The sequence below is a fragment of the Urocitellus parryii genome, chromosome 1 (assembly GCF_045843805.1).
Source record: "Urocitellus parryii isolate mUroPar1 chromosome 1, mUroPar1.hap1, whole genome shotgun sequence".
In the NCBI taxonomy this organism is placed as follows: Eukaryota; Metazoa; Chordata; class Mammalia; order Rodentia; family Sciuridae; genus Urocitellus; species Urocitellus parryii.
In genome coordinates this window covers 253995955-254021629 of record NC_135531.1, presented here as the reverse complement: position 1 = coordinate 254021629, position 25675 = coordinate 253995955, and the positions used below count along the sequence as shown (strand labels likewise).

The following is a 25675-nucleotide window of genomic DNA, read 5'->3' as shown; positions in this document are numbered from 1 at the left end:
ACAGAAAAGGGAAGGGGGAGAAATCTGAAGATCTTGAAGAAGTCATAAAGGTGGTTGCTAACTCCCAATAGATATCTCTGAACTACCCCTCACCTGCAGGTTTCTCACCTGAGCAATCTCCCTGTCCTCCCCAGCACAGGTCCTGAGTACCTCTCACTGCCATGGCCCCAGCAGGGATCCAATGGAGTCTGACATGTAGTGGATATCAGCCCTCCTCTATTTATCTAATCCAGGTTACACACAATGAAATCTTGAGGTTTACCATATCTATTGTCTCTTAAGACTCTACAATAGTTTTTCCTATCTACTGAATGAGGCATGCACACCTCATCCTTGCATCCTGGTCTTTATTGGCTGGTCAATAAGTTGTACATATCAATTTCCTTTCCCAACTCCATGCTATTCCTTCCCTCTCTGAAATTCCCTTCCTTCCCGGGCTTATCTCACACCTCACCTCTAGTTATGAGGAAAGATTCAGCTCAAATAACTTTTACCATCACATTTGGACTGATTCTCCTAACCGGAAGCAGTCCCTCTGCCTCAGACACATGTTAAATTACACCTTCTATCATTTTGTATCTTGTGGTACACTAGCCTTCTGGCTTCTTGAGGGCAGGGCTTCTGACTCACCTTGTCACCATCCCAGTGGTTTTTGTACATACTGGATATACCGGATTAACAACAAATCTACTTTATTGAAATTATTAGGAAATTATTTAAAAATGGATTCTTTAATGCTACCAACTTGGATTCAGGATTGAGATAGACAGTGGAAATAAAGGGGAAGAAATTAAATATGTCCACATTTTATTCTAAGTAAGCCCTAGTGATACTGATCTAGAATATAACCGTGATTATCAACCTAGTTCATGAAATTGTGTTTGAGTAAGATAACTAATTTCAAAAATAGAAAAATCAGAGAGAGCTAAATATAGGTAAGCCTTCATCTAATAAGAGTTAGATATACTCTTGTGCATCTGTATTTTTAGCAGGTTGTATTAAAAAGCATTGCTACAAGAAAAATGAAGAAATTTCACAGGATTATCATGGGACACAGAATGGAATAAAATACACAGTTTTTAACAGGCATAATAAATACAGAAAATAGCAAAGAGACAATTTAATGATTTTTAAAACTCATCAGAAGAACAAAATTTATGAATTCCACTAGTCGAATAGTATGTATGCTTATAAATCTCCCTCTCTTGTGCTTGTGTGATTCTAAAAAATTATTGATTTTTTTTAGTTTCTATTACAGAATGGATATAATATTGGATACCCTTTTCAATATTTTAGATTATATATGGTATTGCTTTAATTTTTAGATTCCATTAACTTTCTTGGAACATCTATTTTTAAAGTACCTTTAGGGTTTGTGAATTACAAAGAAAAAAAATCCTGTTTCATTTTCTTCGGTTTTGTTACATATCTTTCCATACAAATTTTCTTTGGGCATCACTGCTCTTGTTTTCAAACTTGTAAAAGAAAATCCAACCATTTTCTTAAATAGTTTCATCATATTAGATAAATCTTAACACATTCTAGGGAGCAAAATATGAACAATCAATGCTATTAGCTTTGAGAAGCTGTCTCTGGAAAGGAATTATAGATACTATGAGATTTCCATTCTGGAAAGAGATAGAGTAAAAATAAGGAGGCTGAGTTTTCCCAGAAAAACCATAACAGGGGAACATTTATGATATATCATTTTATCGATACCTGTGGCTGTAATCTTCAAGGTCCAATTCCAGACCAGAATGTGGTGGTGGGGAAGGTGGTACTTCACTCTCCGCCCATCCGTCATTGGAAAGCAATAGGTCTATAAACAAGGAACAAATGAAGCTGTAGTAACCCGGAGGCAGAACCATTCAGTGCCTGGTTTTGCTTCAGTCCATCTCGAAGACACGATTTTTACCAACACATAAACCAGCCTTCGACTAAATAAGGCTTCACCCGGAACCAAAGATTGTCAGCAGAGCTCATGCTCCCTGATGGAGGAAATACGCTCCAGCTAAAATGTGAAGCTGGTGACCTGCTGGCAACCCCTGGCATGTCAGCTCCCTGCATCCTTCCCCCACCTGTGGAAGGCTGATACAGACTCATTACCTGTGACTTCTGGAAGATCAACAAAACCATGTCTTTCATGCTTTAATATTTTTGTAAATAAGACTCTGTAAGATTCCTCTGAATTATATACTGATTTAGGCATTTGCTTCAATGGCAAAAATACTTTTAAAAAGCCATTTATATACAGTATATCTACTTATTTAGACACTATAGAGGGGAACTCCCACTCTTTCTTCTTCCATTTCATAACAGAATCACTTGGATTTAGGCCTTAGAAACAAAAGGCCAGGGTCTAAATCTAGGTTTTCCTACTTAACACCAGAGCATATTTTTCTAGGAAATTTGGACTGGAAAAACAACATGTATCCTGAATATTGATATCAAGATCAAGTAAGGTTTGATGAGATCTTACTGTTTATGAGACACTGTACTAAACATTATGTGCATTATTCCATTTAATGCTCAAAATTCATGCTAGAATTTATTAATATTTGTAAAGCATTAGGGAGTATCCTGGTTTATTTTTGAAGCAAGATTGCCATGTTTCCACTCCTGGTTCCTACTGCTGTGCAAAGTTGGAAAACTTACTCTAATTCTCCAAGCCTCAGTTTTTAAATCTATAACATCTTCACTAGAACAGGACACACTGAGTGAGAGGGCAGAGGTACAAGCCCTGACTCATACGTGCACAGTGCTAACTAACTCCGTGCAGAGGGTGATCATGCCCAAAGTAATAAATTCTGTAAATCTAATATAGCAGACATTTGATGAAATATGGACCAAGTTTGTTCCTGATGGATAGAAAAAGAGAAAAATCTCTATCCTTAAGATATCCTCTATCTGCTGCTGCTAGATGCTGCTGGTAACAAAGTCTGGTTTTATTTTGTCCATCTGCCAAGTGTGATGGTACCTACATATTATTCTGATAATTTCTGGAAGGGTGTTCTGAGATGGGATTAACATTTAAAATCAGCAGACTAGGTAAAGTAGACCTCTTTAATGTGGGTGGGCCTTACCCAGAAAGCTGGGGAGGAGGGGAGGGCAAAGTAGAATACAAAGGCTGGCATTCCCTGAGTTAGAGGGAATTCCTCCCACTTGACTGCTTTTGAACCCAAGTATCAGCTTTCTTCTGCCTTTGGACTTGAAGGAAAACAGCAGCTTTTCCTGGATCTCAAGCTGGCTGGCTTTGGATGAGAGCCACATCTTCAGTTTACCAGTCCCCAGTGTTTTGAGTTCAAACTAGAAGCATACTATCAGCTTTCTGGGGTCTCCGGGTTGCTAACCCCTCTGTAGATCTTGGGATTTGTCAGCTTCCCTGACTGTGTGAGCCAATTCCTTTCAAATCTACTTAGATATACACATACACCATGTTGGTTCTTGTTTGTGGCCCTTGTTGTTTGTTTTCAAGAACCCTGATGAATACATTGAGCAAGGATTTGCTCCAGCTCTCCCCAGGCCTTCTGCCTGGTGGAAGCGGTGATGACATATCTTGGGAATGAGGAAGCTGGAGTTCTGATAAGCAGGTGTGATGATGGGTAGAAAAGCACAAGGAGCGAAAGTGGTCAGCACAACCCCCTGCACCTTCACCCACTGGGATCTGGCAATCTGGTGGTAGTGGTATAAGTCCAGTAGCCAGAGACTTGCTAAGAAAAAGAGAGCAGCAGGACTATACTATAAATAGGGACCTGGGGCATATCCTTTCTGCTGGCTTGAATCTTTTTGTCTGCAACCTCTTAGTCCATTGTTCACGCTGGCAGTAAGCTGGTGGTGATCAGTTAACTTGCTTGCTCAAAAAACTTAATTATAGACAGTTGCCTACAAAATAAGTGTCTGTGGCTTTGGCAGCCAAATTCGTCTCCTATCACACTTTAGCTATCCAAGACTATGTACCCTGACCACACCCCTGAGCTTGCCTGCTGTAGTGTCTTTGCTCATGTAATTATAAAATGCGTTCTGTCAAATTCTTACCCTTCTCCTAGGGTTCACCTCAAATATCACCTTATCTATAAAACATTCACTGGTCTTAGGATAGGTCATTGACTTTACAAAAGTGGCAGAAAATATTCTCTTCCTGGTTATATAGAAAGATACCATTTCTCCATCCTCTCTCCCCTAGACTAATTCTTGCCAATGGAAGTGAGTTGCTATGGTTAGTATCATTCCCAGCCTCTGAGGTTAAGAGAGGGTGTACCTTCTCTACTCTGCCGCTCCCCGTAACTACCACCCAGGAGCCCAATGAAAAGGTGCAAGAAGCCTACCCAGCCACCAACAGAAAGAGTTTAGGTCCCTTAATCACTGCCAGGAGCACAGCACTAATGAAGCACTCTTCTCCTGCCAAGCCCTACTAGACTGTGCTGTGGCCAAGGAAGGTGCATCAGGGTCTTCTTCTACCCCTTAACATATTGGTTTATCTATTACTTAATATTATACAGAGTAATTCCTGTATAACATTTATTGAATGCTGCCTGTGCCATGAGCCATTTATTGACTTACCAAGCCATCATGTATTCATCTATATTTCTCTTACTAGATTGGAGATAACTTCCTCTTTGTCTTCTCCTTTCTCTTTTCTCTCCCCTTCTGTGCCTCTTCTTCTGTAGCTATTTTAAGTTTTGAAGCATTTTTTTGTTGTTTGTTTGTCTTATAATCATTAACTTTACTGCATTCATATGACCCATCTGTTTTTTTCTTAAAGTGATAATGGTACAGAGGTAAGTATCTTATTTTTTTATTTAATACTTTTTTAGTTGTAGTTGGACACAATTATTTTATTTATTTATATTATGTGGTGCTGAGGATCTTATATGTTGACTCTATGTCCTTGGTTCAGTTTTAAATAACATATTATGATGCTGTAAAAACATTTTTTTCTCTTGATTCAAACATTTTTGGTTAAGCTCTGTGTTAGTATGAAAGTCTGAAATTCTCATATCCTACAAATTTTATAGATATCATTGAGTGTACAAGGTGATTGTTCAGGGTACATTCTTTTTTTTTTTTTTTAAGAGAGAGTGAGAGAGGAGAGAGAGAGAGAGAGAATTTTTAATATTTATTTTTTAGTTCTCGGAGGACACAACATCTTTGTTGGTATGTGGTGCTGAGGATCGAACCCGGGCCGCACGCATGCCAGGCGAGCGCGCTACCACTTGAGCCACATCCCCAGCCCCAGGGTACATTCTTAATGGTAGATATCTCTTTGTGCGTATTTATACATATCTGTGAATGTGGAAAATTTGACTGCTATTCACTACTTCAATAATGGTTAAATGGCTTTTCTTTTAATTACCATCTTTTCTTTGGTTGATTTTGTGGGATCCATCTTGCAAAAGTCAAATCAGAAAAGCTAGGTAAAAGAGACTGGGACTTTAGACAAAGGGTCAGCAAAGCTGTGGCCCTGATCTAAAACCATCCTACCATCTGGCTTTGCATGTAAAATTTTATTGAACACAGCCATGCTGATTTGTTTATTTATTGTTTATGACTGCTTTTGTACTCCTATGGCAGAGCCAAAATTTCTAACACAGAGACTGTGGCCCATAAAATCTGAAATATTGCTATCCAGCTCTTTAAAGACAAAGTCTGATGACCCCTGCTTCAGTCTCTTCTTGAGGGCACTACGAGCACTGCATTTATCTTTCCATGCCTGATAGTGTATTCTGCACAGTGGAGGTATCCAATAAACATTAGTCAAATTGGAGAGTATAATCCAATTTCTGACCAGCACTGCAGAGGCAGTGGCTTCCATGGTACGGTGGGGTGGATGCATGCTGTTTCCCAGGAGGCCTCCCATTAAGGAGAATGATGCCATTATGTGTCTCCTTAAAAGACTCCAGGGAATATGGATTTAGTGGGACAGGGCACAGAAACAAAACATCTGATTTGATGTGGGCAGCAAAGGCCTAACTCCGTGGGTGATGCTGATGCTGGGAAGATTGGGGTACTTGAGCTGAAAGTGGAAAGGAAGCAGGAGAAGAGCACAGAGGAGAGATGAGAGGGAAGAAGGAGAGGAGTTAACAACCCAGACAACTGCACTTAGCCTGGTACTTGTCCTAGGGTAAGACCTGCCAATGAGATTCCTCAGAAAACAGAGTTGGCACCTCATTAACTTTCAGATGCTTACTGGGATTTTACAGTCAACCTCTGGGACACAGCACCCATTCTTATTGCCGTCTCGGAGCACCCCTCTTGCTCCATCCCCAGCATTGCTAGCAATTCTCCAACACAAACGTGTGAATTTCTACAAATGTTAGTTCTAAAAATGCCTTTTATGTGTAACAGCTTGACAGGAATAAAAAATAAAATACTAGAAAACTGTGGGTGGTATGCACTATTATTACAAAAATAGATGGAACACGGAATATCAACTTTGGATTGTTAAATATACAAAGGAAAGGAAAAGGGGAAGAAAAAAAATTTACTGTTTTGGCTGTACCAGTTCCTATCCTCATTAGATATTACACTTTGTCAAGTTAATCTTGTTTTTCTACATGAGGTCCTTAAAAAATAGGTGGCATGTGTCAATACTCGAGATTGATGAGTCTCGGTGGCCTGTTACCACCATCCATGGCCCAGAACTCAGTGACTCCCCGTAGTCCTCAAGCCACGGAATATAAATGCAAAGGAAATGTAAAGCACAAAATTGTAAACTAGTATTGTATCACAGATCGACAGAGAATAAGAGCAACTCTTTTTTAAATAATTAAGGTTTAGTGGGCTCACTTCTTGAGAGTGTTAGTTTTTTTTTTTTTTTAATTTTGTTAATTTGGAAAATCAAGGTGAAGAGGAATCTTGTGGGTTGCTGATCTGCATGGTGTTTTCACAGGTGTAAAAGTTGCTTGGCTGCATCTATGTCTCAGGAAGAAGAGAACAGATAAACTCCCAGTGGTTGTCTGTGGCCACTTATACCTGTAGAATTCTTTGTTCAGTAGACATACAAGGCCTGAACATTTTATGGAAGCTCCAAAGCATTATCACATTTCATTTTAGCACATGCTTTGAGTATTTGAGTATTTTTTATTATTTACATTTTTTTTCCTGGGTGGATCTTTTTTTGTGGGGGAGGGGGCAGATACCTGGAATTGAACTCAGGGGCATTCAACCACTGAGCCACATCCCCAGACCTATTTTGTATTTTATTTAGAAACAGGATTCTCACTGAGCTGCTTAGTGCTTCATTTTTGCTGAGGCTGCCTTTGAACTCACGATCCTTCTGTCTCAGCCTCTGGAGCTGCTGGGATTAAAGATGTACTCTCAGCATTCTAGGTTTATGTTAACATGTTGACTAGTTTCATTGTTTTAGCGATCACTTCTTTTTTCTAAAGATATTACCCAGTTTACTTGAGCCTATCAATGTCCTCTAAAAATGTTTGATATTTTTATCACCTCAGCATTGATATTTTTTAGATACTGAAAATGAACCAAGAAGGAGGTAATATGTCCAATGTTCCTTTGGATATTACTGACGAAATTAGAGACAAAACTCTAAACTCAGTCTCAGGCCCACATGTTGCTTTAGAGTCAAATGCCTATCAAATTTTGTAAAGAGGAGACTTTTTAATACAGATGTCAGTGTTTGCTATCTTAACATGGGTATAGTAAGAAGAAGGCTGTTCTAGACTAGAAAACTTGCTGTTCTTCCTGACTCTGTTACTACTGGGACTAAAGGTGTCAGAAGGAGATCTTGCTATTTATTATGGAGAAGACTTTTAATTTATTTAAGGTGAAAGACATATGGAGTACTTTTTTTTTTTCCTGGATAAAAAGTCAACTTCTATTGGACATTCTTAGTTTCAGATGTCAGGATTTTACTCATTTTGTGGGACCACTGAAAGTCAAGGGCATGAAAGGAAGTCATAGAGACAAGAATTGAATCTAGCTCTGCCTGTATCAAGTATGCAGTTTTGGGTAAATTGTTTACTCTCCCTGACATTCTATTTCTTCATCTGTAAAATGAGGATAATAATATTAACCACTTTGAGTGTGCATGTAAATTGCTTAACACAGTATCTAACAGACAGTAAACACTTAATAAATGGCAACAGCTGTTGCTGCTACTCTCACTAAAAATGGGGGAATGTTTAAAAAAAAACAGCATCCCATTTGGATGAAACAATTTAATTCTAGAACAACCTCAGATTTATTCTGTTCTTATGGAGCTGCATAGTTAAATTTTTGTAACACCTTAAATATCCAAAATATAGGGGATTGATTATGTAGTATACCGTGCCTTCACTCAATAAAATAATATGCCACTAACTGAATGTGAAGCTGTAGAAGAATATTCAGTGACATAGTAAGATGCTCATAATGTGCTATAAATTAAAAACTAATTTCTTAAACATCACCTATGGTATATTTCCTTTTAATTTCATTTTATGTACACATATTTGCATGAAGAAAGACTTGAAAATACACATAAAAATGTTATTGATTAAGATCTGCGATAGAAAGAAGTATGAGTGATATTAAATTTTCTTTTTATTGCTTTTCTCTAAATTTTCTACAATGAATATGTATTGCTTTTGCAATATAAAGAATGAAAGTTATTAAGGAAAAGAGATTTGGGGAGATAAAACAATTTTCTTGGTGACCCGAAGTATAATTTTTGAAAGCCAAGGAAGAAAACTTAGGGTTTTTTTTTTTTAAACATCTGGTGCTCTACTAGAAATGTGATCTGTACCAGATAATGAGAGAAAGTGTAGCAAGACAATACCAAGAACATTCCAACTGCCATGTTAGGAACTCAGATTGTGCTATTTAACTACTTGCACAGCTTAGAAGTGAGCATAAATCTGTGAGCCACATTATGACCATTTCATGGTTTAATGTAAGTCCACACATTTTTAAAGTTACAATGATAACATCCCAGATCAAAAGATCTTAAAAAAAAAAAAATAACAGTTTGCCTTCAGTTTGCCATTTTGATTCTCTAGTCATGGTTTGTTTTATATATAACCCTCCATGTTTGGGGCAGCAAGCAAAAAAACTGTCACTTAAACTGGCGGCCTTGCCAGGAATCTGATTCACAAGTTCTGAGTCAGCATTCCCACCCATCTCAGCACTCTGAGTAAGGAAGTCTGCTCTTAGTCTAATTAACTCCTGGCTGCCCCCCCCCCCCCCGCCTTTTTTTTTTTTTTTTTTTTAACATAAAGGTACTGTTTTCTCACTTCATTCACAGGGGATGAAAATGGATAGAATCTTACCTTTCTGTTTATCTTGTGGACTGTAAGTGCCAAACTGATGCAATATACTATCATTTCGCCTGGAGGTGCTTAGAGTGTTTTGACAGTTCTCAAAGCATGGCTTGGAAAATGCCCCACACTCTGCAGGCTCCTAAGGGATAAAAATTAAAATTACATTTTCTTTTTTAATGTTCCAACTTGGTCAACTTTAGTAGAGCAAAAGAATGATCAAGTCTTTCAAGAGTCTCTACTATATAAGTCTTTGACAGTAGAAACTCAAAAAGGCCCTGTGGGTATAAGAATTTTTTTGAATATGAAATTAAAAATACTGACAATGTGGTGTTAAGGATTAGGAATCCTGATAGCCAACACAAAAGAGGATTAACTTTATTATTCTTTTCCCCACTTACAACTGGCTTCTTTCAAATTTTCTTCCATCTGGGAGTACAGCTTGTGGCAGTGTCAACACAAGTACACAGTTCATGCCAAGGGTGTTTCTCTGCCAACCAGCTGGTTCCTCTCTCCCCCTCCCTCTCTGCCACTACCCAGTCTCTCTTTCTCCCCAGTTGAGTGCATATGCTCCAGGACAAGTCGAACCAAAGCAGGTTGTGTCCCCCAGATACTAGGTCTTTGGCCAGGAGCTGAAACAAACCGTAGTGACAATGCCAGAGACTGCTTTTCCTAAGAGCTTTTCCTCCCTCCACCCGCATATCTCCCCTTCCTATTTAGATTCTGACAGTCTGTAAGCAAATTCACAGTTTTCTCAAAACTTCAGTATCCAGAATAACACCCCCCAAACCATCTTGCACAGGAGCTGAAGAAGTAATAGGAGGCAGGTGATTACAGAGAACTCCAGCTGATTTTTTTTTTTTTTTTTTTTTGAAGAGGACCGAGGCATAGAGAACTGGGTCTTGCTCTTGCTCATCTTATTTTTCTCCCTAACAGATTTCAAGGAAGAAAATAATTTGGAAGTCATTTCATAGCTGTTCCCTTGACCATTTGTGAGATGAACATGCCACAAAACAGAGTCCCAATCTGATCCCCAGAGCTCTTTCCATCTGGGAAAGCATTTGGTGGAAACAATGCGTTTGATTTCTATTTTTCCTCTTTAGTTACAAAAATTCAGTGTCTAAACAAAATATTTAAAGCCTTCAATTTATGCATTGTTAATAATTAAAATTTTTCTGTTGCTAAAGGTCCTTTAGCTTTTTAACACTTCTCCCACACCCAACATGTCACCCTTTGCCTCTGTACTGCTAGTCAAACCAAGCCAGGTACAGGAGGCAAGCCACTCCTGAAAACAGGACAGGAAGGAATGGTGCAACTTGCCTAGCACAGCCTTGTGTTTTTATTTAACAATAACAACATGGGAGAAAAAAAAATTTCTGCTTTCCCAGCTCTTTGATAAATGACACAATCGATATCCCAACAACTGATCAGTAACCAGTCTAATTAAAGTATTCAGCCTGTAAAATAGAGCTGTCGTGGAGCCCTCCATTAGTGTCCCAGCCAATAAAACACATAATGGATTTTTAAACATATTCGGCTTCTACCAAGATGAGCTGGCAGCAGGGAGGAAAATGTTTTGGGGAAAGAGAAAAACAAAACCAGGTCATAACCCATTTTTTAATACCAAATCTCTAGGCTCAAATAGAATTACCATTGAACCTGAAGCTCATCCTTTGAAAAACATGTTTCTATTTAAAATGATTTTGATTCAATCAAGGGCTCATTATATATTCTTCACTAGGTTCTCATCAAAACTGTTTACATATCTTATACAACTAGGTAAGGTGGGAACTGCTCCCTACCACAACAACAACTTTATATTTTGACTTTTCTTAAGTAGCTTCTTCAATTTTTTAAATATCAATATAATGTTCAAGCAATCATTTGGCATTCTTGCCAAATCTGCCTAATTGCTCTGCCTGATTGTCTGAGCTGTGATGAGACCTTTTTAGGTTATAGATGCTTTTTTATTGTAGCGGAGGGCAACTGCTGTTGCACAGGAGAATACACCACAAACACAAGTGCACAACATATGCTTTGACACAGTAACACATAGATTTGGGAGATCAAATAGCTGCAATTTTTTTTTCAAATTTAATAATGATAAGCTGTACATTAGGCTTCTGTCTTTATAAGAAATAATACTCTTTAATCTTCATGGGTACCATAGAGAGTCTCAAAAGCTGAGAGTCAAGTGCCTGCTCATTCCCCATGGAAAGCATGTAAATATTAGGAAAAGAAAATGGATCTTGTTTAAATGTCCTCATAAAAATTGCTTTTTGCCCCAGTTCTTATTCCCGATCGATTCCCTGGTGAACGATATTAGCAAGACACTTCTGAGGATGGGCAATGAACTGAAAGTTAATACTTGCTTCTGATGGAATAATGTCAATTTCCACTGCAGACTGTGGAAATTAAGATGAAAATACCTGCTGTAAAAGGGGAATGCAAATAGTAAAGAGTCCCAACTCCATGAGCCAAAATGTATGACACCTAGGCTGTAGCATTCACATATATTTTAGAAAGAGACATGAAATTAGGAAAGAGGAGATGTGGGGGCCTGGCTAAGTCTTTTAAGGTCACATTCTTTTCTTTTTTAGCTTTTGCTGTCTGCATGAGCATAATACTTTTGGGCTACATCTTACAGACTTTTCTGTTAGTGAGGTTTCTATTAAAATAAATCCTTAGGGAGTGCTAATATGCAGATACACAGAAGGGATGACTTAGGCCCCCCTAAGCCATCCTTCACACCTGTCTCCAACAAATGGGTTCCATGGAATCATAGGGCTCTAGAGGAAGAACCCAGTGAAACCAGATGGAGCCACTTCTCTCATGGTAGGAAACAGTACATAAGGACCTTCTAACTGTGTACATTAAGTAAAGCCCATTAAATATTCATGGAAGACTCTGTCACTTAAGCAGACGCAAATGTGGAAAATGAGCTCCTTCATTATATATAGTCTCCAGTAATTGGCCAATTTACATTTATTTAACATCTACAAGGTTATATACAGAAGCATGTAAAAGGTACAATTACTCCTTTCCAATAGCTGATAATGTAACAAAAGAAGATATACTTTATAATTTTACTACTCAAGGCCTACTTTCTCAGATGAAGAAGATCTCAGTTGCAATTTTTTTTTATTCGTTCAACAATATTTATTATGTATCTATTATGCACTGGGAAATGAAGATCCATTAATGGATAAAACAGATAACAATATCTGTCATCTACAAACACTGAGCACTTAAGTATAAATGTATCTAGTCACAGAACCAGGAAAGGCAAACCCAGGATTTTAACCCCCAAATGCTAAACTTTATAGCGCAAGCTTTGAACTTTCAGGAGCCCCATCGTCATCTACTAGTTTACTTTGACAGTCCTGTTCATTTTTTAAATTTTAAGTGAAATTTATTATTAAGACTAGCGTTTTATGTTGGTGCTCTTAATAGTATTCTATATGACTTTGCATTTAATTGTATTACATAAACATATTCTGGTCTTTGAGAATATCCTGATAAGATTATCTAGGATATGCTGATTTTTAACATCTACTACTATTAATTTTTTACTAAAATAATTATTAGGAACATTTAATAATTATTCTTCTATGTAAGAGAAGATAATGTCTTAGGAATTTTTTAATTTATATATGACAGTGGAATGCATTACAATTCTAGGAATATTTTATCCTTACATTTATTTGCTAGTGAAATATTTCTGATACTTAAAAAATTCACAAAGAAATCATTATTAAAAAAATCTCAGAAATAAGCCTTCAATCTTTTTTTAAACAACTTGAAGTAAGCAGCTTGCTTAAAAGATCAAATTTTAAATTAGTAAGTCTGATTATCTATATGTAGTTTATGGGGGAGACTATAGAAAACCAATTGTATTATAATGATCTTCCCTTAAAACATTGTACAAGTCTGATCAGGAAGGGATAGATATTGCTAGCATATCCACCAAAAAGTATATAAAAATAAGTCTGTAACTCTAGTAATTTCTAAATGAAAAAAAAAACTAAAAAAGATGGACCTGTTATAGTTGATAAAGAACTTACTTTATATGCACCTTTTTATACCTTATACTTAAAACATACAGGCACCTGTTCCCCACATTGGAGCCCTTTTAGGGTATATTTTCCCAGGCAATGTCACCATGAGTCCAGCTACCACACTGTTAATGGAAATTTGCATATTCTGGTAGCCATTAGGCAATTTACAAGGAAAATCAAGATTTGCATCACCTCCATTGGTCTCTCTGGCCTCCTAAGAATCACCAACTGGATCATCCCTCGTATGTTTCCCTCCATGGACATGGATCGTCTAAGTGTTTCCATAGCTTCATGGTTGGACTTTCCCAGAAGAGACTCCCCATTGACTGCAATCAGTTGGTCATTCATGCGTAGGCGACCATCCTAACACAGAGGAAAGAAAAATGGCATATAACAGAGAAAAGTTTGGTGATGACATGTCGCTGATTTGGGAGAAAGGTTTAAGTACATAAACGAGGGAGGTGGGAATTCCAGCTATTAGGAATAATTTATTTTCCATGGTAGAAAAATGTTCTGGAGCTTATCAGACAGTTATAAACACTAACAATAATGAATTGTGTGAAAGAATTTTTTAGAAACCTCAGAGGCTTGAGCTGCAATATTTAGACCTTAATATAATGCCTCTTACCTAAGTCTTTGGCAAGCATACTAATCCAGCCTGAGTCTGCCATTGGCTCTGGCAGGGACAATGTTGCTGACTCAAGAGAAGGGGGTTTAGAGACAAACAGAAGTAGTCATATCCCTTGAAACCAGGGTTTACATTCCAGGCAGGGTGAGCCATCATGCTTAAATGCTGCATTTTTTAAAGTAGTGGCATGTCTCCCTGATATCACTGCTACCTCTATTGAATAGTATTAAAAAAAAAAAAAACCTTCATGTAATTTTTTCTAACACAAGAACAAAGTTGCTTGTCTGCTAATCTGAACAAGAACACTATGGTATGCAGTGTGAAAGCCCAAGGCCCAAGTTCATATTTTCTAGCAAAAAGAGTTTGACAAAAGAAATCATCAAGCATTCTCCAGGGACACCGTCTGAAGAGCACCTTTAGCTAGCATCTCCTGGAAGGAACATATCTTACCAAAGGCACAAAGAACCTCGGCCTGTGGACAGGTAGCCTAAACTCTGGGCTCTATCACTTTAAGGCCCTAATCATCTTCAGTCAAATGCCTCTCATGAGCAGAAGTATATAGTAGTGGCTAAAAAACTGCTTTGCCTAGAAGACAACTCATGGGACATGTGTATTTCCCTGCCTGGCAGCCTGGGAGAAAAGATGCTTACATGTCAAAATTCAGATAGAGACATGCCATATACCTATTTTGTTCTCAGGCAGAAAGTTCTTTCATGAAGTACAGATAGAATTAGGCAATTATCATGCAGTTGCTACTAATAATATGACAGGAATCATAGTTCCACAATTTACCTTTTTTGAGAACTTTTTCATAAACTCTCTCTTGTGATTTTCAGAGTCGAAGAAGTTAAGATAATTCATGTTTTTATAATTATTTTACAGAAGCAGAAAAGCAGTGTAACTTGCCCCAGATCACAAAAGCAAGGCACACAAAACTGACCAATTTTAGGTTCCAAAAACTTTGGTACTGTAGTCTTTCTGTTGTAGCTCCCTGTTACTTTCTCTAGGCTATAGTTTTGCAATAGTAGACTAGGAAAAAGAAAACTTTTTTTTTTTTTTTTTTGGTGGTGAAAAGTATCTGGGATCCATGTTCAAATTAGCAAAATGAAATGCAAAGAAAAAAACTTCCCTGAGAAATGAGAAAAACAGACATTACCATGAATAATAGAAACAAACCATATAGCCTTGGGAGAGAAATCCTGTGGGCAGGTTGATCAACTTGGACCAAAGCAGTAGCAGATGGCCAGAGGGAGTTGCTCTGCTGACAGCAGAGAAGAAAGAGACAGAGGGTGAGAACTGTTGTTCCAGAAAACTAAAGTCCCTGCAGAGAATCACTGCAAATGCCACCTGCTAGATGGGGCACTGGCCATGCAAAGTTATGGGGACCACCTACAAGAGTCCACACCCACCAAAGGGATCAACAGAGAAGGGTGTAAAATCAGATATGCAAGCTGTTGAAGTGGACTGCCTCAACAGAGCTTAATGTCCTCCCTCCCTTCCTCCCTCCCTCTTGTTTTCCCACTTCACTTGACCTTTACCCTCATTTGGAGCAAGTCTGGAAATGAGATTTACAGGAAAAGCTAAACAAGAAAGAAATCTCTTTTCTGTTATCCGATTTTGAGCGAGTCACTCAAAGAATAAGATTTGCTCCATGAAATGGGGCAAAACCAAAGCATCCTTAATAGCTTAGTCTGGTAAAGTGGAGGCACAGCTAAAGAATTTATTCTATTCATCCTAGGATGGAAGGAGGACTACAGGGCTAAAGCTGGTCACTACAAATCTTGTAGGGTGGCTGGAAATTGATGTGTGGATTTTAAAGAGGAGAGGAAGCAGAAGAATTGGATCAAGATCCTAGTGCTGTGAACAGGAAATGAGAATCTAGCGCTGAGCTTTATGGAGGTGTGGTCTTGACAGAACACCTCAAGAGCCTTGATAAGAAGAAGAAAGATGAGGATTAAAAGGGATGGAGGGAACGAAATCTGAACCAGAACCCACCTGGCAATTTCTCTCTGAAGTACGAGTCAAGGTCAGAGTGAAGAAACAGACTAGAGATGTGAAAATAGTTTTTGTAAAATCTCTTATCAGTTATTAAGTGAACTGATTATTTTTAAACACATTCTAAGTCTTAAGCATGCAAAACTATATTCAAGTAAGATGTATGTACCATAACCAAACCCCAAACAGAAAGACAGGTCAGTTCACCCCAGGGCAGCTGTATTTTTTTTTTTTTTTTAAGACATTCACATTCATCACAAGTATCACTCGAGAGTTGTGGGCATGATAAAAATCTACACTCTCTCATTCCCAGTCTTGACTGTCCTGTTGCTATTGGTGTATGCTTTTTCTTTATAAGATAAATGCTGGGTAATTTCATTAGTGGGGACGCCAGGAAGCTGTCTTAACATTTAGTATAGAATCACAGAGTTTAGTACTGGAAAGGTCCTTGGGGGTCATCTCATCATACCTCTTATGTTTACAGATGAATAATACAATGGCCAGAGAGAATGAGAAGCCATTTATCTAACACTTCTTAAGAGAAGCCACCACCATATACATTAGGACTTATTCAGCTAGTTGAGATTTAAAGTTGGAATGGAAGAGTTCAAGTCCTGAACTCTACAGTGTTCTCCATTCCCTAAACCAGTGTCTTCTACACAGATGACAATGACTAGTCACCAAAGGGGTGATACTTCAAGAAGAAGACTTTCAAAAGCAGCAAAGACAATTCTCTATTCATGTCTCCTGGAAGAGACACACACAGAGATGTGGATACAGGAAACAGTGCAGGGGATGGCAGGCAAGGAAGCAAGCTGGAGGAGGGGACATAGCTGTCTACTTACTAAGCTGTACATGACACATGCATACTACATCTAAAGTGAAGCTGATGCAATGAGTAACTCGCTACTCAGACTCATCAAATATACCTAAAAATTGCATGTCTTTTTTATTTAAAATAATTTTGACCAAGAAAGTTAGCCTTTTATGTATTTTTCTATTAATATTATGTTCAAGAAAATACTTAGAAATGAGAATATAAACTCTCAACTGACTTCATATAAATGAATTCAACTATACAAGGATGCTACTTAGTAGTTCTAGGATAGTTATTGCATTGCAATCTGGGTCATGCTTGAATATGTTAAAGGGGAAAAAAATCTCTTTCCCACCTTAGGCTAAGTCCTCAGTCGTGCTCCCCACCTTTGGCACACTTTATAACTAACTCTCTCCATCCTCCTGAAATAAGTAAAGGAAATTCTCAAAGAGAACAAAAAATGTTAAAGAGAGAAAGGAGAAGAAAGCAAAAGTCACTTAAGCAAGATAATCCAGGGAAAATAAAAACTGATATGAGGTTTAGGTCTTCTTCATGTACCGAGATAGCATCAAATCCCATCATCAGGCATAACTGGATATATCACAGGAAGAAGCAGCAAGCCTTTGAAGACCAGAAGCTTGAGTACCACATCTCCTTTGTGTTGAACACCTGATATAGGTCAGTCCTTGTGCAAATATTTTGCATGTTTTGCCCACTCACTTCTTCCAATGATCATGTGATATAAATAGTGCTCTCCATTATTTAAGAGATATAAAGACATAGGCTCAGATAAATTATGTGATTTATAAAAGGGTCCTGGCATGGCTGGCTCTCTTCGTCTGTAAAGTTAAGGGCATGACACCAGCAAACAGAGATGGTTTTAGCTCTTCTTTTTCTATTCAAAAAAAAAAAATAAATGTTGGCAAGGATGTGGAAAAAAGGATATACTCATATTGCTGATGGGACTGCAAATTGGTGCAACCAATGGAGAGAAGTATGGAGATTCGTTGATAAAACTGGAATAACCATTTGACTTAGTTGTCCCACTCCTCTGAATATAGGCAAAGGATTTAAAATCAGTATACTACAGTGACACAGCCACATCAATGTTTATAGCAGCTCAATTCACAACAGCTAAGCAATGGGGCCAACCCAGGTACCTTTCAATAGATGAATGGATAAAGAAAATGTGGATATATACACAATAGAGTATTACTCTGTCATAAAGAAGAATGACTTTATGACATTTGTTAAGTAAATGGATGGATCTGGGGACTATCATGCTGAGTACAATAAAACAATCCCAAATAATCAAAGGTTGAATGTTTTCTCTGATATGTGGAAGCTAACCCCCATGGGGGGAGGGTGGAGAATAGAAGTTCAGCTGAGTAGACAAAGGGGAATGCAGGGAAGGGAGACGGATAGGAAAAGGAAAGACCGTGGAATGAATCTGACCTAATTTTCCTATGTACATGTATGAATATATCACAGTAAATCTCACCATCATGTACATCCACAAGAAATTAATTTTTAAAAAATCTATGAGTAAATGGCAGAAGGATCAGTAGGGGAAAAGCAGCAGGAGGTAGGAGAGGGAAGGGGAAGGTGAGGTCCTGGGGACTGAATTATAACAAGACGTATTCCGTGCTTTTATAATTATGTCAGAATGGATTCTACTGTCACGTGTAACTGAAAAGAACCAAAGGGGGGAAAAAGAAGAAGTGATAACACAAGTCATATTTTTGGCAGTGTCAGGTCTAAATGCAGAACACAAATTATATGTCTTGTGACCAGAGCACATTTCTTTATACCAAGTGATCTAAAATAAAACTGTTTTAACCTCCCCCCCCGATAAAAATTTTAAAAAATAATCAAGTTAAGCATGTATCTATTATGTTACATAGTAATTATGCTAAACACTTTAGATGCACAAGGCAATTTAACCCTTACACCAACCCTGCACATTTTAGTCTGTGGCCCCACTTTCTAAAAGAAGAAATTGAGACATAGAGAGGTTAAATGAATTGTTCTAAGTTGTGTTCCTGTGACCAGATTAGTGTGGGTTGCTCTGGAGTCCAAATTTTCAACCACTTTGTAAGTGATTCTTAATCTTTATATGTTCTTAGATCCCTTTGAGAATTTAATAAAAGCTACAGATCCTCATCTCTTAAAAGCAAATATTTACAACAGGGTTTCTCCACAATTGCACATTTGGGCCAGATAATTCTCTGTAATGAGGCGCTGTCATGTAGGTTGTAGGATGTTTCATGTGCCCTCTGAAGCACACCATCAACATCCAACGGTCCCACAACCTTGTAATTCAGCCTCTGGTATTCAGTGGTGCCTGAGGACTACCTCTACCATGATTACTGATGACACTGTGTGGCTTAATCCACGCCTCGAGGCCAATACTTTTGTAAGACCCTCTACCTCTGAAGTTCTAATGAATAAATAGGGGAGAGTAAGAAAGCGAAGGCAAAGAGCTGGCCTCTGCAGAATTTGAGAGACACATGAGGGAGAGGTCTGGGTTTCCCAGGCATAGCTGGCTATGGCCCAAGCACAGTCCACATCAGTCCAGGGTGTTGAGAGGATTAATCATGAACAGATGTTGGCTCCTGCCTCTGCCTGTTTCTAATAGAGCCCTTAGTAAGGGCTCCTGGGATGTTATCAACACCCAGAGCCCAAGTCCAAAGTCAGACTTCAGACTGTAGAGCCAATGTTCCCTGGAGTAAGGTAGGATGCCTAGGAAGGTGGCATCTGACTTAGGCAGATGGTCGTCCTGTACAAGTCCTTCTCAAAGCCCTAAAATCACTCCATACCAACATCTGCTTATAGTATTTTTTGAAAGAACAAGACAAAACCAAACCAACCTACAAAAACACATTATATTATAGATTTTAATGATCTAATTTCACTTAAAAACAATAGTAATAAAAAAACAAGAATGAATTAGAACGTTTTAATTAACAGTTTTCAAAACAGGAGAACAGAAGGAACTTGGCAGCACTAGAGCATGTACAGTCTCATTTTATAGCAGCTGCCTACCTTAGCACATGTTTCACATCATCTGCTTTAATATGATTTTGGCCTTCATGAAGAGGGCCACTCTGCCCAAGCAAAGAGGTCTGTTTTCCAAGAATAGCACTGCATTCTGGTGCATGTGACTTGGCCTGAGCTTTTCCTTCTGTCCAGAGCATCCGTTACATTCCCAAGTACCTGCTGAATGTCTCCATATCCTTCCAGCTGGGCTCAGAGGCTGGCTTACCTTCACACGTGTCTTTCCAGCAGAAAATGATGCCTCCTCATCTCAATACCCATGATCCATCACACACTTGTCTATCATAGCCCTTAACATATTCAAGTTGCTTATGCATTCAATTCATTATGCTACTGGCTTCCTAGATTATTGAATGAGTAGTTTTAGGTTTTCTGTCTCTAGACCACCACATATTGCTGAACTTGTTCTAGATGTTCAAGAAGTGCTTGCTAAATTGAGGCACTTGAAAAGTCTTTAAGTCAGGCATTTTGGACCTGGTGTAAGTTTCATCTACAATGAACAAGTTATTTGATTTGCAAACCATGACTATGAGGGATCCATGAACCTAGGTTTCTTGAATATCTGAGCACATATTCATAGAAGCTTTATAATTCTGCAAGCGAAGCCTGATTGCTTTCCATGTACTGCCTCTATCTCCAAGTATTCAGCTATTATGAAAATTTAAATCTACTTATTTAATTCTGTTATCATTTTAAGAGCCTCACTCCATTTCTATAAGTCCCAGCAGCATATCATCTGTGGCCTATGAAACTTTTTTTTTGAAAGGTTACTGAAGGTTTTTTTTTTTTTTTAATAGCATTGGGACATACATAATCAAAACCATTTTGATACAATGCTTTCAAAGTATGGTCTAATCCTTCTCACAAAAACTCCTTTTGGAAAAATACATGGCATAAATAAGCAGATTGCAACTTATAGACTTTACTATAGCCACACTGAATTTTATAATTTTCTCAACAAGAAAGTTTAAGGAGCCCTGATTTTGAAACATCAGAAACATTCACAGGCTTCTGACGCAGTAATAGCATTCTAGGCTTGTACATTTTTTCTGTTTCCTGTAATTTCAGTTTCCTCTTGATCCCTTCTTATCTCCTTTCTGATTTTCTGCTCTCAGTTTACTTTGGCCTAGAAAAATAGATTGAAAAAAAAAAACCTTACTAAGGCATATGTGTTATATAGAAATAAGGAATATTCTGAAGGAGTACCTAATCAGATGAGAATCTCAGAGGTCTCTTCAATGTATTCAAAATTATCTTATTTACTACTTCTTTTTTTAAATTTTAAAATTTGTTTTAATTAGTTATACTGACAGTAGAATGCATTTATGCACTTTGATATATCATACACAGGTGGGATATAATTTCTCATTTTTCTGAGTGTACATGTTGCAGAATCATATTGGTCATGCAGTCACATATATACATACAGTAATAGTGTCTGCTTCATTCTATTATCTTTCCTATCCCCACATCCCCACTCCTTTCCTCCCTTCACATCCCTCTACCTAATCTAATGTAATGCTATTCTTTCCTAGTGCCCCCTACCCACCTCCCCGCCTTATTATGAATTAGTATCTGCATATTAGAGAAAACATTTGGCCTTTGGTTTGTGGGATTGGCTTATTTCGCTTAGCATGATATTCTCCAACCCCAACCATTTACTAGAAAATGCCATCATTTCGGTCTTCTTTAAAGCTGAGTAATATTCCATTGAGTATATATACCACATTTTCTTTATCCTAGGTTGGTTCCATAGTCTAGCTATTGTGAATTGAGCTGCTATAAACATTGATGTGGCTGAGTCACTATAGTATGCTGATTTTAATTCCTTTGGGTATGAACCAAGGAGTGGAATAGCTAGGTCAATGGTGGTTCCTTTCCCAATTTTCTGAGGAAATCTCCATACTGCTTTCCATAGTGGTTGCACCAATTTGCAGCCCCACCAGCAATGTATGAGTGTACCTTTTCCCCCACATTCTCGCCAACATTTATTGTTGCCTGTATTCTTGATGATTGCCATTTTGACTGGAATGAGATGAAATCTTAGAGTAGTTTTGATTTGCATTTCTCTAATTGCTAGAGATGTTGAACACTTTTTCATATATTTGTTGATGACTGTATTTCTTCTTCTGTGAAGTGTCTGTTCAGTTCCTTAGGCCATTTATTGATTGGGCTATTTGATTTTTTGATGTTAACTTTTTTGAGTTCTTTATATATTTTAGAGATTAATGTTTTATTGGAGGTAGATTTGAAAAAGATTTTCTTCTTGTTTGTTATATTTATACACCATGCTTCTGTTTTATGAAAACTAAAAATTAATCACTAGAACAATAGTCTGAACCAGGACTGGAAAAAAAAAAAAGCTAGAACAAAACCCTGACCACAGGATTAACTCACCATGTACAATATAAATACTAATAATTTAAAAATGAATATACCTGATGAAGGGAAAGTGTGTTAGTCAGTTTTCCACCACTATAACAAATATCTGAGATAATCAACTTGTAAAGAGGAAAGGTGTATTTTGGCTCATGGTCAATGAGTCCTGTTGTTTTTAAGGCCTGTGGTGAGGCAGCACTGGAGGAGCATTTAGTAGAGCAAAGCTGATCCATGTCGTGGCCCAGATGCGAGAGAGAGAACTAGGAAGAGTCCAGGGTCCCACAGTCCCCTTTAGGACTTGTTCTCAATGACCTGAAGCCCCCCTACTAGATCTAACCTGTTAAAGGTTTTATTTCTCCACCTCATCTCCTGGGATCCAAGCCTCTAAAACATGGGCTTCGAGGGGATGGGGGAGATTCAAGGTCTAAACAATAGCAAAAAAATACTATTTGGATCCAAAGCATCATCATCTTGGTATATCAAGTTTAGATGATAATATCCTTTTCATTATGACCATGAATTCTTATGTTTTTCAATCCCAATAGACAATCATGGAGTTCAAAATACATATCAAAATGATGTAGAGTTTCCAAAATGTTATTTAGCACAATCTAAATGTATTGCTTATTTGCATTTTCATGTAAAAAATAAAAATTCATAAGTGATAAAGATCAGCAAGTAAAACAAGGACGGATGCTGGTATTGTGAGATTTTAGAATTAATGTTGTATTTTTATAAAGTAGCTCCGACTGTGCAAAATTAATAAATGATAAACCTAGCTATATGAATTAATATGTCAACCTATTTGGCTTTTAGACAAACAAAATTGGTTAAAATGTATTTTTCTTATATTGAAGTTAGTAATTTTCTTTTTCTAAAGGAAAAAAAAACCTTAATTGCTATTTAGTTATTATTAATTTATGAATTTATTTTTCAGGCAAAGTTCCTGCCTTTAGCTGTTCAAAAAACGTATGACATCTTTGTGGTTAGGGCTGCAATGTTAGCGGTGAGCTTCTTACCGTTAAGGATTTGCAATGGAGGTTTTTACACCCCCAGACTGGTCTTTTTGTCAGAGCAAAAGCTTAAAAGACACTGACTACCAGTAAGGAGCCTCAGAGTTCCTTCACCAGTAGAAAATATTATCAATTTTAAGAAAAATGGAGAGTTGAAGAAATCATTTAACATTAGTGTTCCTTAAAAAGCTGTCCCTTTTATCTTCCCTTGGATTCATTAATTATAGATACACCACATGATTTATAGATACTGGCAGAGATGGAGGTGGAAATTACTCACACTGGGAACTCTGACCAGACTCCTGTTAAGAGGGCTGGAGGCTGTTAAGTGTTCCATATTACAAAAATACATAAGATTCAGGATTAAGCAACATGTTCTTGTATATTCAATGGCTGTGCATGGTCTCTGCCCCCAAAATCAGTTTGGTCCTTTACACATATTAGGATTGACTTGCATTAGTTAAAATTCTTTTACCCAAGACTAAATAGTGTAGACTATGAAATTCTGCATCTTTCAAAAAGAGCATCCCAAATTTCCTAAGCACACAAGAATCAAATTACTTAAATTATGTCTATTTCATATTCTGAGTGCATACATTTGCAATTAGCTATGTCAGGCATTTTTCTTTCATTTAATTTCATCATCATCAAGTAGTATTTATTAAGCAAAAACTGGCTAATTAATTTTCTACAGAATAACAGATATTCTTACATTCATTCTATTTAAGAGTCTTATCTACATGATACATGGCATTTTTTTTTCTTAGCAAAAACTACCTTTAAATTTAAATTTTTATCTGATTATATCAAGGTTCCGATAGGACACATTCCACTCCCACAGTCACCGTAGTCAATAAAAAGGTCATTCTGAAAAAGTACAACAGACTCCATGGAATTTTTATTTTTACTGTAGCATGTTAATATATCTTTCCTAAGTCTTTCCAAATATCACTATTCTGGTTATAAACTTTTTAAAAAGGTGATTCAGGTAGGAAAATAAGCAGTTTAAGTGGGTATAAGCAATCAATATAAAACCCTTTTTTTGCTAAAAAAAAATAATATAGTTTATTTTTATTAAAGCAAAGGAAAGCCACTGCTCTCAGAATTCAATGTGTTTAGTAAATGAGTATGAAAATATCTAGTGACCACTGACACTTTACTTGTGCTACCCTGGAGAAAATAAAAAGTGAGTTTTTATGTGGATCTGGTGAGGGAGAATATTTTCTCGAGGTATGTTTTTCAAAGTGCAACAAAGACAATACTTATTTTTATCTAACAGCATTGATACCACATTTCACTTGAAATCTTAAACACAAAAATGAAATTTTAGAAAATCATCCTCAAGGATATCAAAATTTCATCTCATAGTTCTCAGCTGTGGAGAAGTCAATACACATACTTATACTAGTACATTTTTGTCTCTAGAATCAATTAGACTATACTTCAGGGGCTAAAGTCCAGGAAGAAAGGCAGAAAATAAAATGGAACAGGAAGACCAACAGGGCCACTGTGGAGGCCTACCAGCAGCCATACTAAAAGAATGCCAGTTTATACATGAAGAAGCACAGCTAACAGTGGCACTTCTAAGGGCTTTACAAAGACCCCCAGAAACCAAATCAGCCTGCAATTGCCTGCCACATGCAAGGGAGCATTTCTGGGCAATATTTCTTAATATGCAAACTAAAAGTGACATATTAAGAGGAGATTACATAATTGTGAATAGAGTTAAATTACTGAAATTTGCCTTTAGAATGAATCAGGGACCCAGTTTCAGGAGAGTATCCTAGAGCAGATGGGTGTTCTTAATTGCAAATGGAGATTTACATCCCCATTAGAAATAACTTGAATATGAGGTGAAATGATGGAAAGCAGTAGACTGAGAGGTAAGTGGAGGAAAGAAAAGAAGCCCTCAATTAGAGTCTCAGTCATCCAAGGGTTTTACATCTGGTAGGTAGCCTATCTTTGTTTACACCAATGGAAGCCCCAGGAGAATAGAGCGCACAGAATCCACAGGAAGAATTTGGTCATACTTTTCAAAGTAGTTTAGTTTTCAACAATCCACCTTCCCTTAAGGGAAAAACACCTTGAGAACCAATTAGTGATATGAAGGGCCAAGAGAAAAAGCCTGTTCTTTGGTAGAAAGATTATTCTGTTGATTTCAGGGAAATACCTAGGGCCAGATGCTAAGGTGGATGTTTCCAATGCTTTGCCCCAAGGACACTGCAGTTTGTTACATTTGTATCTCCTCAAGAGGGACAGGAACAAAGTCTCAAAACAATTTTTGTAAGACATAATCCAGAATCATAGAACAGGTGGCAGTTTTCTGAAGAGTAACGGTAGATTATTGGAATAGCAGCAGAAGAAGAGAAAACATTTTTTTTTTTCCTGTTAATCAGATTTCTTGTGAGCTCACTCAGGCCTCTATATTCTTTACACTGCAAAAGGTAAACAAGACAAGAGGATACTAAACA

The 25675-nt window shown here is 37.5% G+C and overlaps 1 protein-coding gene across 2 annotated transcripts in view; it reads right to left on the bottom strand.

Moving 5' to 3' along the window:
* The window catches only part of Pard3b (par-3 family cell polarity regulator beta), a 986773-nt gene that overhangs the window by 397093 nt on the left and 564005 nt on the right, over positions 1–25675 (bottom strand). For both annotated transcript variants that reach the window (XM_077803361.1, XM_077803362.1), the window contains 3 exons: positions 13508–13678; positions 9270–9399; positions 1720–1819 (listed from right to left, as the gene is read on the bottom strand). In XM_077803361.1, coding sequence (XP_077659487.1) covers positions 1720–1819; positions 9270–9399; positions 13508–13678 — 401 coding nt within the window. The remainder of the gene's footprint in view (positions 1–1719; positions 1820–9269; positions 9400–13507; positions 13679–25675) is intronic.